The following is a 12500-nucleotide window of genomic DNA, read 5'->3' on the forward strand; positions in this document are numbered from 1 at the left end:
GCTTGTGTGTTTCTTATGCCAGCGAGAATGTGGTGTGTGTCTGTGTGTTTGACTGTGTGCAGTGTAAGCTCACAGAGTAGTGTAATAGAGGAAATAGGAAATAGGATATGAGGGGAGTGGACTAGGTATGGACCAGAAGAGAATGACTGCTAATGGAGAAAACTTTTAGTTGGAGAAAACTAATGGAGAAAACTAAAATTTTTGTTTAACTAAGATTTTGAGTGAATAATTCTCCTCAATTATTAAAAGACAAAATGTTGTGGTTAGTTTGCATGAACTCCTAGCTCACCCTAGCATCCACAAAAGGTATATTAAGACCTCCTAGCTCACCCTAGCATCCACAAATGGTATATTAAGACCTCCTAGCTCACCCTAGCATCCACAAAAGGCATATTAAGACCTCCTAGCTCACCCTAGCATCCACAAAAGGTATATTACGACCTCCTAGCTTACGCTGACAACACAAGGTATATTATGACCTCCTGGCTCACCCTCATCAAATAACAACACCAGGTGTATGACCTGCTGGTCCCCCTAGCAACACCAGGTGTATGACCTGCTGGTCCCCCTAGCAACACCAGGTGTATAACTGCTGGTCCCCCTAGCAACACCAGGTGTATTACCTGCTGGTCCCCCTAGCAACACCAGGTGTATTACCTGCTGGTCCCCCTAGCAACACCAGGGGTATTACCTGCTGGTCCCCCTAGCAACACCAGGGGTATTACCTGCTGGTCCCCCTAGCAACACCAGGGGTATTACCTGCTGGTCCCCCTAGTAACACCAGGTGTATAACTGCTGTCCCCCTAGCAGCACCAGGTGTATTACCTGCTGGTCCCCCTAGCAACACCAGGTGTATAACTGCTGGTCCCCCTAGCAACACCAGGTGTATTATCTGCTGGTCCCCCTAGCAACACCAGGGGTATTACCTGCTGGTCCCCCTAGCAACACCAGGGGTATTACCTGCTGGTCCCCCTAGTAACACCAGGTGTATAACTGCTGTCCCCCTAGCAGCACCAGGTGTATTACCTGCTGGTCCCCCTAGCAACACCAGGTGTATAACTGCTGGTCCCCCTAGCAACACCAGGTGTATTACCTGCTGGTCCCCCTAGCAACACCAGGGGTATTACCTGCTGGTCCCCCTAGCAACACCAGGGGTATTACCTGCTGGTCCCGGCTCACCAGGGGCACCTTGGGCGGGGGCGGCCCCCGTCAGCAGTGAGGCCTCTGGTGCAGTCACCCCTTTCTCCTGAAGGGGGCGCTCTGTCTTGGGCGCCGTCAGTAATTGAACCTGGTAAAAATAAAAAGGAGGCTCAGCAAAAGTTGCGTCCACAGAAAACCAACATTAAAATCAAAGCCATGGGAAAGCATAACAGGAATATTCAACCACTGCTTCTAAATGGGTCACTGCTGTCAGTTACGTCAGTTAGCATGGTTTAGCATGTGACATGTCCCGGCACCAATTTCAGACAATTATATTTTAAGAGATGGCAATAACATCTGTTCGACCGAGGATGCTGCTTAACGGGCACATTTCAGCGTTCTCTTTTTCCAGCTGATTCAGTGGGATTTAGTTTCACAAAAGTACAGACCATGCTGTCCGTGCACGTACCTTAGCCTCCAGCGAGCCGAGCCGGTTGCTCAGAGCTGTGATCCGGGAGCAGTTGAGACAGCCTAGAGCATCAGAGCATCAGACAAGAAATTAGCCACAGACTGGACTCTAACATGAGCCATGTGCTGGGAGAGTCCAGGAAGCTAGGCTAAGGCTAAGGCTAATGCTACAGCTAAGGCAAGAGCTCTTACTAGCAGTCTCCCCGGTGCGTGGCGGCGGCGGCCGCAGAGAGGAGGGCCTCCTCGCCGCCTCCTGGCCCACCAGCTGGTTGGCGCCTTCTGAGAGAAGAACAAAGACAGGTTTGAGAACAGAGGGTCAAAGGTCAAATAGGTCTTCTTTTATGCTTTATCACTGATGTGGTTTAAAGGTGATCTTACTTTTCTCAACTGAAGTTCCCTTATTTTGCAACTCTGAGCTGTCTCCTGTTCTTCATTTGCTTATCATCGCTCTGGCGTAAGATTATCATGTAACCATGGCGAACATTTATTGAATGCATTGTAGAATTCTACCCAAAAGTTACATATGAAACATATTGTATTGGTCTGAGATGATAAATGATTAATGCACTGTTGATTTGATTGAAAGTTGTGTAGCCGTCGTGAAGACAGTCAGCAGCCGTGTTCCTGACATTAGTCAGTCAGGGACAGACAACACAAAGCCTTCATCACCAGTTATCAATGGTATCACACCCAATGAGTGTTAATGAGGTTGTGTTGCTCTGACCTCTCCTGCTTAGAATTTGCTTTATTAATGCACTGTAGTGTGCGCAGTGTGTGATGGTTGCTGAGCCGCTGGCTTGGTTCTAACAGAACATGTGTTATGAGTTGAGTCTGGGGGTGGTGATGACAGATGTGCTCCCAGGTGAGCCCAGTCTCTACCGCAATATGCTGACCACCTGGTGGTCGGCCTTGTGTGTGTGCGGGAATATATCAGCTTTATCACAGGGAAGAACAACTTATTCTATGCTATTGTTTCCAAAATAGCATCCAGCATGAAAGAGGATCAGCTAAGTATCCTTTGAATACAAGAGAATGGATTCATAACAAGAGCTTCTCATGCTGAGAGAGGGTTAGGGTAAGGATGAGGGTTAAGGTTAGGGGGTTAGGGTTAGGGCTAGAGGGTGGGTGTGTGGGTTAGGGTGAGGGTTTGGGTTAGATGGTTAGGGTTAGGGCTAGGGTAAGGGCGACCAGAGACCCATTCAGCCTCGGCTCCGGTTATGAGGTGTGGGAGTTTGAGGCGCTGGCCTTCAGTATGTTTTCAATGGGCAGGCTCATGAGGAATGGCTAGACGGGATTCATTGTGTGGTCTGGCTGCGGCCCGCCCAGGTGTGTCTGACCCTGGAGACCAGACCAGGGGTGGCCGCCACTTCGTTAGCCAACACAATTTATTTGCATTAATTGTTTGATTGATGGATAGGCTGACCAATTAAGTAGTGCCGTCGGAGGTGGAAGCCTTGCACATATGGTGCCAGCGTGGGCCGAAGACTGGACCCCTCGTCAGAGTTCATCATCCATCACTCACCCATGTCTACGCTACGCTTGTCGACGCAACAGCTGACTTGCCTGGAGACTGGGAGGCTAGGGGGCTAGGGGGGCTAGGGGCAGGAGAGCAGGTTGAGTAATTGCCTGACGGGTGGAGTGGAGGTTGACCACATGGTCGGCAGTACACTGAGCCCTCTAATAGCCCCCCCATATACTCAATGTCGGTGCTTGTGATGTTTAGTTTTGGCCGTGTTTGAGGGTATTTCTCCCAGGATTCTTGGTGAAGACAGATTTAAACCATGTAATAACCTGAGGCAGATCGATTATGGCACAGGGTGCAGGCAGCACACCCAATATCAAGAGCATTCCACCTCTCAGTACATCTAAGGAGTAAAACCTACCCTAGGAGGAGGTTAACGAATGCTCTGTAACCCCCACAGAGTCAACACACGTTCGTGGAGACGACAGCGCAGAAGAGCGTGCGTGTGTGTGCGTAAACCCTCCATCTGCTGATGTTCAGTGTGTAGGTTTTCCGATGCAGCCCAGCTCATGGAAGCTGCTGCATTCAATTAGTGTGTGCGTGCATGTGTGTGTGATCATGCGTGTCTGGCGGGGGTGTTCTAAAAGAACCTGAAGACCCACCCTCTCCCCACCTTTTCCTGCCGAGCACCTCCTCCTCTGAGGTGGAGAAGCCAGGGACCCCTTCTCCTCTCGGCAGCCCAGTGGTTCTATTGGTCATGAAGCCGTCTCCTTCACTTTAAACTTCTGGTTGGTTCTATTGGTCTCCTTCACTCTAACCTTCTGGTTGGTTCTATTGGTCTCCTTCACTCTAACCTACTGGTTGGTTCTATTGATCTCCTTCAGTCTAACCTTCTAGATTGTTCTATTGTTCTCCTTCACTCTAACCTTCAGGTTGGTTCCATTGATCTCCTTCACTCTAACCTTCTAGATTGTTCTATTGTTCTCCTTCAATCCAGCCTTCTGGTTGGTTCTATTGGTCACTGTGAAACTGTCTCCTTAAATCTAACCTTCTAGCTGGTTCTATTGTTCTCCTTCACTCTAACCTTTAGTTGGTTTTATTGTTCTCCTTAACTCTAACCTTCTAGTTGGCTCAATTTGTCACCGTGAAGCTGTCTCCTTAACTCTAACCTTGTCCACTAATCTCCTCCTCCTCTCCTCGTACTCTGGTCCCAGTGCTGATGTAAGAAAGTTCTGTGAGGTGTCCCTGGGACCGAGCCAAGGGTGACTCACAACTAGCACTGATGTGCAGTTTCATGTGTAAATGTGTGTGTGGTTGTGTGTGTGTGTGTGTGTGTGTGTGTGTGTGGAAGAGTTTATTAGAGAGAAAAAGGACAAGAAGGATGTCTTCAGGAGGATCTAACCACAACAATAACGTCACAGCTATTGATGGACCCCCAGGGCCCCTAAACCCTGGGGGTCCATCCATCTTCTAGTGGGCTAATTGCCCCAGTGCGCACAGAGTAGAGCTGTGAATGTACGTAACCTTTGGTCCTCTGTTCCCTGGATCACAGCTTCATTAGGGGTCCCACAACCTGAGACCCCCTCAGAGGAGCCAGCAGGATTGAGGATCTCATGAGGTCAGCTCTCTCAGACGCACACGCCATGCAAACGCACACGCACGCACGCACGCACACACAGAAAATCTTGTAGGCTTGCCTTTGACCACCACAACCATCACGTACATATGCATCACATCGATACATTGCAATAACCAATTTCTGTAAGTACTTTGTTGTTTACTTTCTTTACCAGCATTTTTTTTACATGCGCTCAGAAAATTGGATTTGCGCTTTTCATTCCTCTGACATCACCTGGCAGCCATGTGGACCAATCACAAACTAGCTGTGCAAAACAATGTACTAGAGTTCATGATCCTGCCCCCACCAGGGGGTCCAACAAGGGGTCCTGCTCCCAGAGCTGCTGAGGACCCATCGGGCTTCAGGGCTGCAGTAAGACCAGGTGCTCTCCAGGGTGCTCTCCCAGTAAGACCACCAGTCGGCAGGGTGCTCACCCAGTATGTCCACCAGTCAGCAGGGGGCTCACCAAGTAAGACCACCAGTCAGCAGGGGGCTCTCAGCAAGACCAGTCCTGTCCAGGAGAGAACTCAAGACTAGTTCTGTGGGAGCATCATCTTAACGATGTTTCACTGGTTAATCTGAAACCAGCCATTGACCTAGCCACTAACCTACACAGTTAGTTTAACCTAGCCACTAACCCACACAGTTAATTCAACCTAGCCACTAACCCACACAGTTAATTCAACCTAGCCACTAACCCACACAGTTAATTCAACCTAGCCACTAACCCACAAAGTTAATTTAACCTAGCCACTAACCCACACAGTTAATTCAACCTAGCCACTAACCCACACAGTAAATTTAACCTAGCCACTAACCCACACAGTTAATTCAACCTAGCCACTAACCCACAAAGTTAATTCAACCTAGCCACTAACCCTGAGCCACATGAGCCACTAGCTCATGCAAGCATGAACACAGCCACAGGCACACGAACACACACAAACACACACACACACAACTAGTTCCTGATCCATCTCTGTCAGTGGTGCTGCTGAGCTCAGCATCGTTAGTAACCAGGTGCTGTGACCAAGAGGAGTATTATTCTGTGTCTGCTGCCTCTACGCTCACACACACACACACACACACACACACACACACACACATACACACACACACAGACAGACAGACAGACAGACAGACAGACAGACAGACAGACAGACAGACAGACAGAGACACACACACACACACTGAGAAACCCATAATCAGAAACACACTCAGAAACCCACACACCCAGACACACACACACACACACACACACACACACACACACACACACACACACACACACACAGCAAAACACACACTCAGAGAAACACCCACAATTTTATTTTTGTTGATGTGTGCTGAGTAAGTCGTTTCCTTTTCTTTGTCCTTTAAGACGGATGAGGTGGGAGAGGGCCATCCACCGCCCTCCTCTGGTTCTGGATAAGGACCTACTGAGGCTATCCTCCATCACTGATACCTTCTGGTAACTCTCGTCCATTCAGCACATCCTGTTAGCCTGTAGCTTCTCTAATGATTTGAACCAAACGGGTTTGGAACCCCTGCACCACAGAGTGTAAACCTCTACTGTACTGTACTTATACTGTACTGTACCTCTACTCTACTGTATATGTACTGTACTTCTACTTCTACAATCAGAGAGTCCTCTGATTGAAGGGAGAGTTGATTTGTTTAATATGCTTTCCATGGATGATAAAACATTTCTTAATATCAACAATGAATAACATGCGTTTAGGAAACTGCACCGCATTGCCCACATAAAAATATGTGATGGGGCTGAACAGATCACACCCAACCGTCAAAGACGGTTCGGATATGAATGACTTCTGCTGAGACGTCTGTTCTCATGTACAGAAATCCGTACTCACAAACGGACGTACATCCTGATGTGAGACGAAGAAAAAAACGTCACATCACAACGTTGGGACCCACGTTGTGACCCTCGACGGCCCGCCCCACAGCACCTGCATCCTCGGCCAGTCTTTACGGTTCCCAGGGTGCCAGGCCTCCTTTATGAGGTGATGGAGGGGCTCGTTGTTTATCAGCCTAAGTAAATATAACTAGTAAAGGATTTATTGGATTCCTTGTTGTGGCTCAATAGAATGGAAGTGAAATGAAGCATACATGTGGGTATTATAGGAATGTCTGCTAGGAATAACCCAATACCTGGACCTCATGGACAATTTGTTTACATCATGTTTTCATCATGGGTTGAAACGAGGTCGAAAACAGCGAACCGCGAAAAGTCAAGACCAATACCGACATGGGCGTTCATGTGTGACTTCCTCCCACGCTGCGGCGGTCGCCCCCATCCCCCCTCGTGCTGCCGTCTGCTGAGTTTAAGGGTCTGAGGTGTTTGGGGGGCCACCTTCAGGTGAGGGTCAAGAGGGGGGGCGTGTGAGGGTAAGCGAGGGTCTACGGGGCGCTGAACACAGACACACACACACCTCACCTCATCAGTCAGCACAGAACAGCAGGACCCCAACGCCCACCGTAATGCTTTGTTGGGTATTACGGTTACAGCAGGGTAATGCTTTGTTAGGTATTAAAGGTAGAGCAGGGTAATGCTTTGTTTGGTATTGAAGGTAGAGCAGGGTAATGCTTTGTTTGGTATTAAAGGTAGAGCAGGGTAATGCTTTGTTTGGTATTGAAGGTAGAGCAGGGTAATGCTTTGTTTGGTATTGAAGGTAGAGCAGGGTAATGCTTTGTTTGGTATTGAAGGTAGAGCAGGGTAATGCTTTGTTTGGTATTGAAGGTAGAGCAGGGTAATGCTTTGTTTGGTGTTAAGGTATTAAGGATAGAGCAGGGTAATGCTTGTTTATCCTTTACATATAATTATAAACTTTTAGCTAGCCACACACACACACACACACACACACACACACACACACACACACACACACACACACACACACACACACACATAAAGAGGACCGTTTCGACACTAGAGGAAGGAGGCTGGGATGGAGAAGACAGCTGGCCGGTTGTCTGGTTGATGTGGGGCTGTCTGTCTGGAGTAGGAGAATCAGCCAATCCAGAGCCTCTAATCTTCTACAGGAAGGGGAGGGCCTTCCTGTTTCCTCTCCCACCCCTCCCGCCAAGACAGGGGCAGGTAGATCTGTGTGAGGTACCTCACTCCTTTCAATCTTTTTCTCACACCCCTCCTCACTCTCTTCAACCCCTCGACTTGCTGTCCGTGAATCTCCTCCCTCTCCATTTCCTTTCCTTTCTGTCTTTATCTCAGGCTTCGCTTCCGAAGTATGTTGATGACAGACAGACAGACAGACAGACAGACAGACAGACAGAGAGACAGACAGACAGACAGACAGACAGACAGACAGACAGACAGACAGACAGACAGACAGGCAGGCAGTCAGGCAGACTAACAGGCACACCAGTCAGAGAGGTGAAGTTAGGAGGCCCAGGGGAAGGGAGGCTGCCTGGAGGATGGGACCCTGGAGGAGGCAACCCCGGTACAGGAGACCCTTGCTGGCTGAAGATGAAAGCCTGACCGGGTGCTTCCAGACCGGACTAGTTCCTGGGGCCGCATCATGCAGTATGTTTGACATGCTGCATGACACAGGACAATGATGCCCTGTTGGAGCGTCACTGAACGCCCACACCTCCATTTACTGGCTGCCTCCTCCATACCCTCCTCCGTCCTCTCCTCCATCACCTCCTCCGTCACCTCCTCTATACCCTCCTCCGTCCCCTCCTCCATCACCTCCTCCGTCACCTCCTCTATACCCTCCTCCGTCCCCTCCTCCATCACCTCCTCCGTCACCTCCCCCATCACCTCCTCCATCACCTCCTCCATCACCTCCTCCGTCCCCTCCTCCATCACCTCCTCCGTCACCTCCTCCATACCCTCATCCATCACCTCCTCTGTCATCTCCTCCATCACCTCCTCCTTCTCTTCCTCCGTCACCTCCTCGGTACCCTCCTCCGTCCCCTCCTCCATCACCTCCTTAATCACCTCCTCCGTCACCTCCTCCCTCACCTCCTCCATCAACTCCCCCAACCTCTCCTCCGTCAACTTCTCCACCCCCCCTTATTGGCTGAGTGGTGTTGTGCGCTGGTGAATAGTGTGCTACATTGCGTCACTCCTTCCAGAAGGTTCCTCTGCGGTGCGGTCGTCATGGTGATATAAAACGGCCACAGCGGCAGGCGGTCGAGCGAGGGATCAAAACAGACGGCCACAACAGAGCAAACCAGAAGTTTATTCCAGTGTTTTCGTCAGCCTGATGAAAGTCAATAAAAAAACAAACCCGCTGAGTTTAAAAATAGAGTACAACTGTTATACTGTCCCTCAGTCATCTCCACCCCAAACCCCAATACGATTTGGGCAAAAAGCTGAAATGGAAGCAATTTTCTCAATCCTCAAAGCCATGCAAACAAACAGAGCTGAGGTCAGTGTGGCCGGGGCGAGCGGTGGCACATCTGCTGCAGCGCGGCGCCCGGATCAGGCGCACGGCGGCGGGCCGCAGACCACCGCCGCCCACCGTGTCAACATGTCCTCCACTGGAAACAGCAGAAGTCATAAAAGAAGAAGAGAAGAAGGAATCCCACAGCCGGGTTCTGGGGCATGACCTTTTGTTTTTAACGGAGACACAATGAGGACCAGACCTGATAAAACCCTCACGCCTGAACCCGGCTGACCCCGTCTGACCCCGGCTCACACATCAAACCCGTCGAGTGCCTTTCTCCTCCTCGGCCACCACTCCTCACCACTGAGGAGCCCACAGCCAGGGTCTCTGTCCCTCCTTTATGCATTTCTCCTCTACTCCTTTCCACGCCTCCTTGACTCCTCTTTCCTCCTCCTCTTTCCTCCACCTCTCTTCTCCTCTCCTCCTCCTCTCTACTCCATCCTCTATGCCTCCTCTCCTCCTCCTCTCTATGCCTCCTCTCTCCTCCTCTCTATGCCTCCTCTCTCCTTGCGGTCGCCTGGTTAACCAGTAAAACAACATTACGGTAGCTTGTGTCGGGATGCCTTGCTTTGCTGCCTCGGGTGAAACCACAGTGTCCTTGGCTGTTGCTTGACTGAAGGGAGTGTCTGACGGTCTGTGACCTCGCCACATAAACACAAACTTTGAACAAGTGGTGGTCCAAAACGGGGTACCGCTAGTAACAAGCTACTGCGATGAACCCGACACTGACTGTGTTCTGATCAAATATTATTATATTATATATGTCATGTTCACAATCTTACCGAATTGCCATATTAAAATAGATGTTCCTCAGCATGATGCCCCCATACTTTGTTATACTTCTGGAAGGCAATCAAAGATCTCTTCAAACTTCTTAATTGCAGACCCTACAGAGGAGCTTGGGAGGCAGTTTCAGACTGGTTTGGGGTTGGTGTGAACGGACTACACCATATAGATGGTCTGCAGTGGTCAAATTGGAGAATAAAACGAAAAACTAGTCAATCTTATCAGTATCCACTGCCGATTGAAAGCTGTCAAGCTCAGTAAACGATGTGTCATGTTACTTGAGAAAGGTTTTTAGAACTGGTCTCGACTTTTTGTGTAAAGTCCTTTTTTAGGCAAATCTGGTAGTAAAAAACAGTTCACCCCTCTCGTCTACTATGAGTGAACGGCCTCCAGGGTTCAACGGAAAGACCCCTGAGTATGATGGGAGCTCAGTCGAGGCCTATTGGCCACTGAACGCTGCTTCTTACCCTGTTTAATGCTGGGACCAGAAAATCTGTCAGCTCACAATTTGATTGAGTCAGGGAGCCGACCCACCGACCTTCGGCTAAACATCCTTCCCTTCATCATCATAACCAGCTCGTTCTGGGTCAGCCCTAAGCCCTCGTGTTTCACTGGACACACCTCCATTCCTATTCCCACGCTGTTTGCCCACAGTTGATTTGGACACGTTTGTCTCTAGCCGGTCGCCCCTGATGATAACTGTATTTTCCCTGGCCTGACGTGCGGGCGGTGGGAGGACAAAGCATGGAACACAATACAATGTACTTCCAGAATCATAACCGGTGTTATGGCACTCCCCATATGAATCAGCAAAATCAAAGTTATCTTGAAAACCGCAGAACGTTCAACATGTTTCCTGAGAACACAAACCGTATAATACCTGACATCCACAGCCGAGCTATTGTCTCCAGGCTGTAGCTTCACAGCTCCTCTTACGACCACATTCTGCTCTCAAAGAAAACCATAAACCTAACTTAAACTGTTATGCTTATAAATATCAATAAACACGGGAGATATGTGTGGGAACACATAAGCCAAACTTTTCTTTCCTCCCTCAACTATTTGAATTGTGCTCAAGATAGAGTTGTTGATTTAAATCTGATAGCCCTCCCCATTTTACCCCCCAGAAGGAATAACTAGAGAGTTCTGCTGGACGTCTCATAAAACAAACTCATCTCCATCTAAGCCATCCATAGAACTGCACCTGTTTACTGAAGTGGTCTTCAAGCACTCGACCCAAGGTGAAATATATGAGCCGTAGTGTTAAGCAGAATGGCCGCCCCATATCTGAGACGAGAGAGAGAGAGAGAGAGAGAGAGAGAGAGAGAGAGAGAGAGAGAGAGAGAGAGAGAGAGAGCAGGAAGCATACATGAAGATAATGAGGCTGCTTAGAATAGTGGACCGGGGGGTTTGGGGGGGGGGGCACTGAGCACAATGTCGCTGAGCAGGAGCATGTTAATCTATGTTGCGTCACTATGGAAACGCTGCGCAGTATATTGCGATCGTAGAAGTATGATGAAAGACTAGGAGTTGCTGGATAACATTGGGTGTTGATGACTGAGAGTCCCTTTACTAAGATCACCAGCCTGGAGCAGTCTCTTGATGGGTAAAGGAGAGGGACATGTCTCTCTGCTCTCCATTCTGAAGCTGATAAGACACAATTTATGATGTGGAAATACACAAAGGGGTTTAAAAGAAAACATACAAGTCGTCTAGTTTGTGTTCCTTTGGGCTGCTTTTGGTCAGAGCTTGTGATATATTGTATATTGATGCTGGAAGGGTTTTTGGCTTCGAAAACAGGGCTAACATGCCACATTAAATTTAAGGAGGTAAAAAAAAATATAATAATAATAGAAGTAAGACACGTTTTAATACTCTGAATAAATATTGATGGATAAATAGGGTTTATGGTGAATATTCCCTATTATATCATAATGGTATAGCAATCTTTTAGTGTGGTCTTTCTTTTTCTTCTGATACCATCAGAATAAAGAATCCATGAGCCCCCATGGGTCTGGGGAGCACATGGAACCAAGTGGAGCTCACTGGAACCCACTGGAGCAGGGTTAGTTGGTTAGTTGGTTCCAGTGAGCCCAGGTGGAGCCCAGGTGGAGCCCAGGTGGAGCCAAGGGCCCCCGGTGACATGGGGACCGGCTGATTAAAGCAGAGGGCGGAGCGGCATCTCTACAGAAACTTTTTGTTGTGGAGCTGCTTGAATCCTATTAAAATACACACAAACACACTCTGTAACAAACACACACACACACACACACACACACACACACACACACAAACGCTCTTTAACGCACACACAGAATTTAATTCTTTCTCTCTTACACACACACACAAACCCACTTCTCTCTCCAAATCCCTTTCTGGGCCATTTTATTGCTGCTACTAGTACGATATTGGTTTGATTTTGGTCCTTACACTTTGTGTCTCTGCTCGAAAAGTGCCATGAAATTTAGATTGAATGCAATGCACTGAAAGCTGTGGTGGTGACAGGAGAGGTGTTGTTGTGCAGAGCGTCCATCCAGCTAGAGGGCGCTGAAGAGAAGCAGACCCAGTGGACCACATCCGAGTCTAGTGAACA

The 12500-nt window shown here is 48.8% G+C and overlaps 1 protein-coding gene across 1 annotated transcript in view; it reads right to left on the bottom strand.

Annotated features, from left to right (window-relative positions):
* Positions 1–12500, bottom strand: part of emid1 (EMI domain containing 1) — a 52553-nt gene that overhangs the window by 14818 nt on the left and 25235 nt on the right. The window contains exons 4-6 of the mRNA XM_079738912.1: positions 1801–1887; positions 1610–1671; positions 1162–1288 (exon numbers count right to left, since the gene is read on the bottom strand). Coding sequence (XP_079595038.1) covers positions 1162–1288; positions 1610–1671; positions 1801–1887 — 276 coding nt within the window. The remainder of the gene's footprint in view (positions 1–1161; positions 1289–1609; positions 1672–1800; positions 1888–12500) is intronic.

Source organism: Pollachius pollachius, assembly GCF_949987615.1.
Source record: "Pollachius pollachius genome assembly, chromosome: 1".
Taxonomy (NCBI): domain Eukaryota; kingdom Metazoa; phylum Chordata; class Actinopteri; order Gadiformes; family Gadidae; genus Pollachius; species Pollachius pollachius.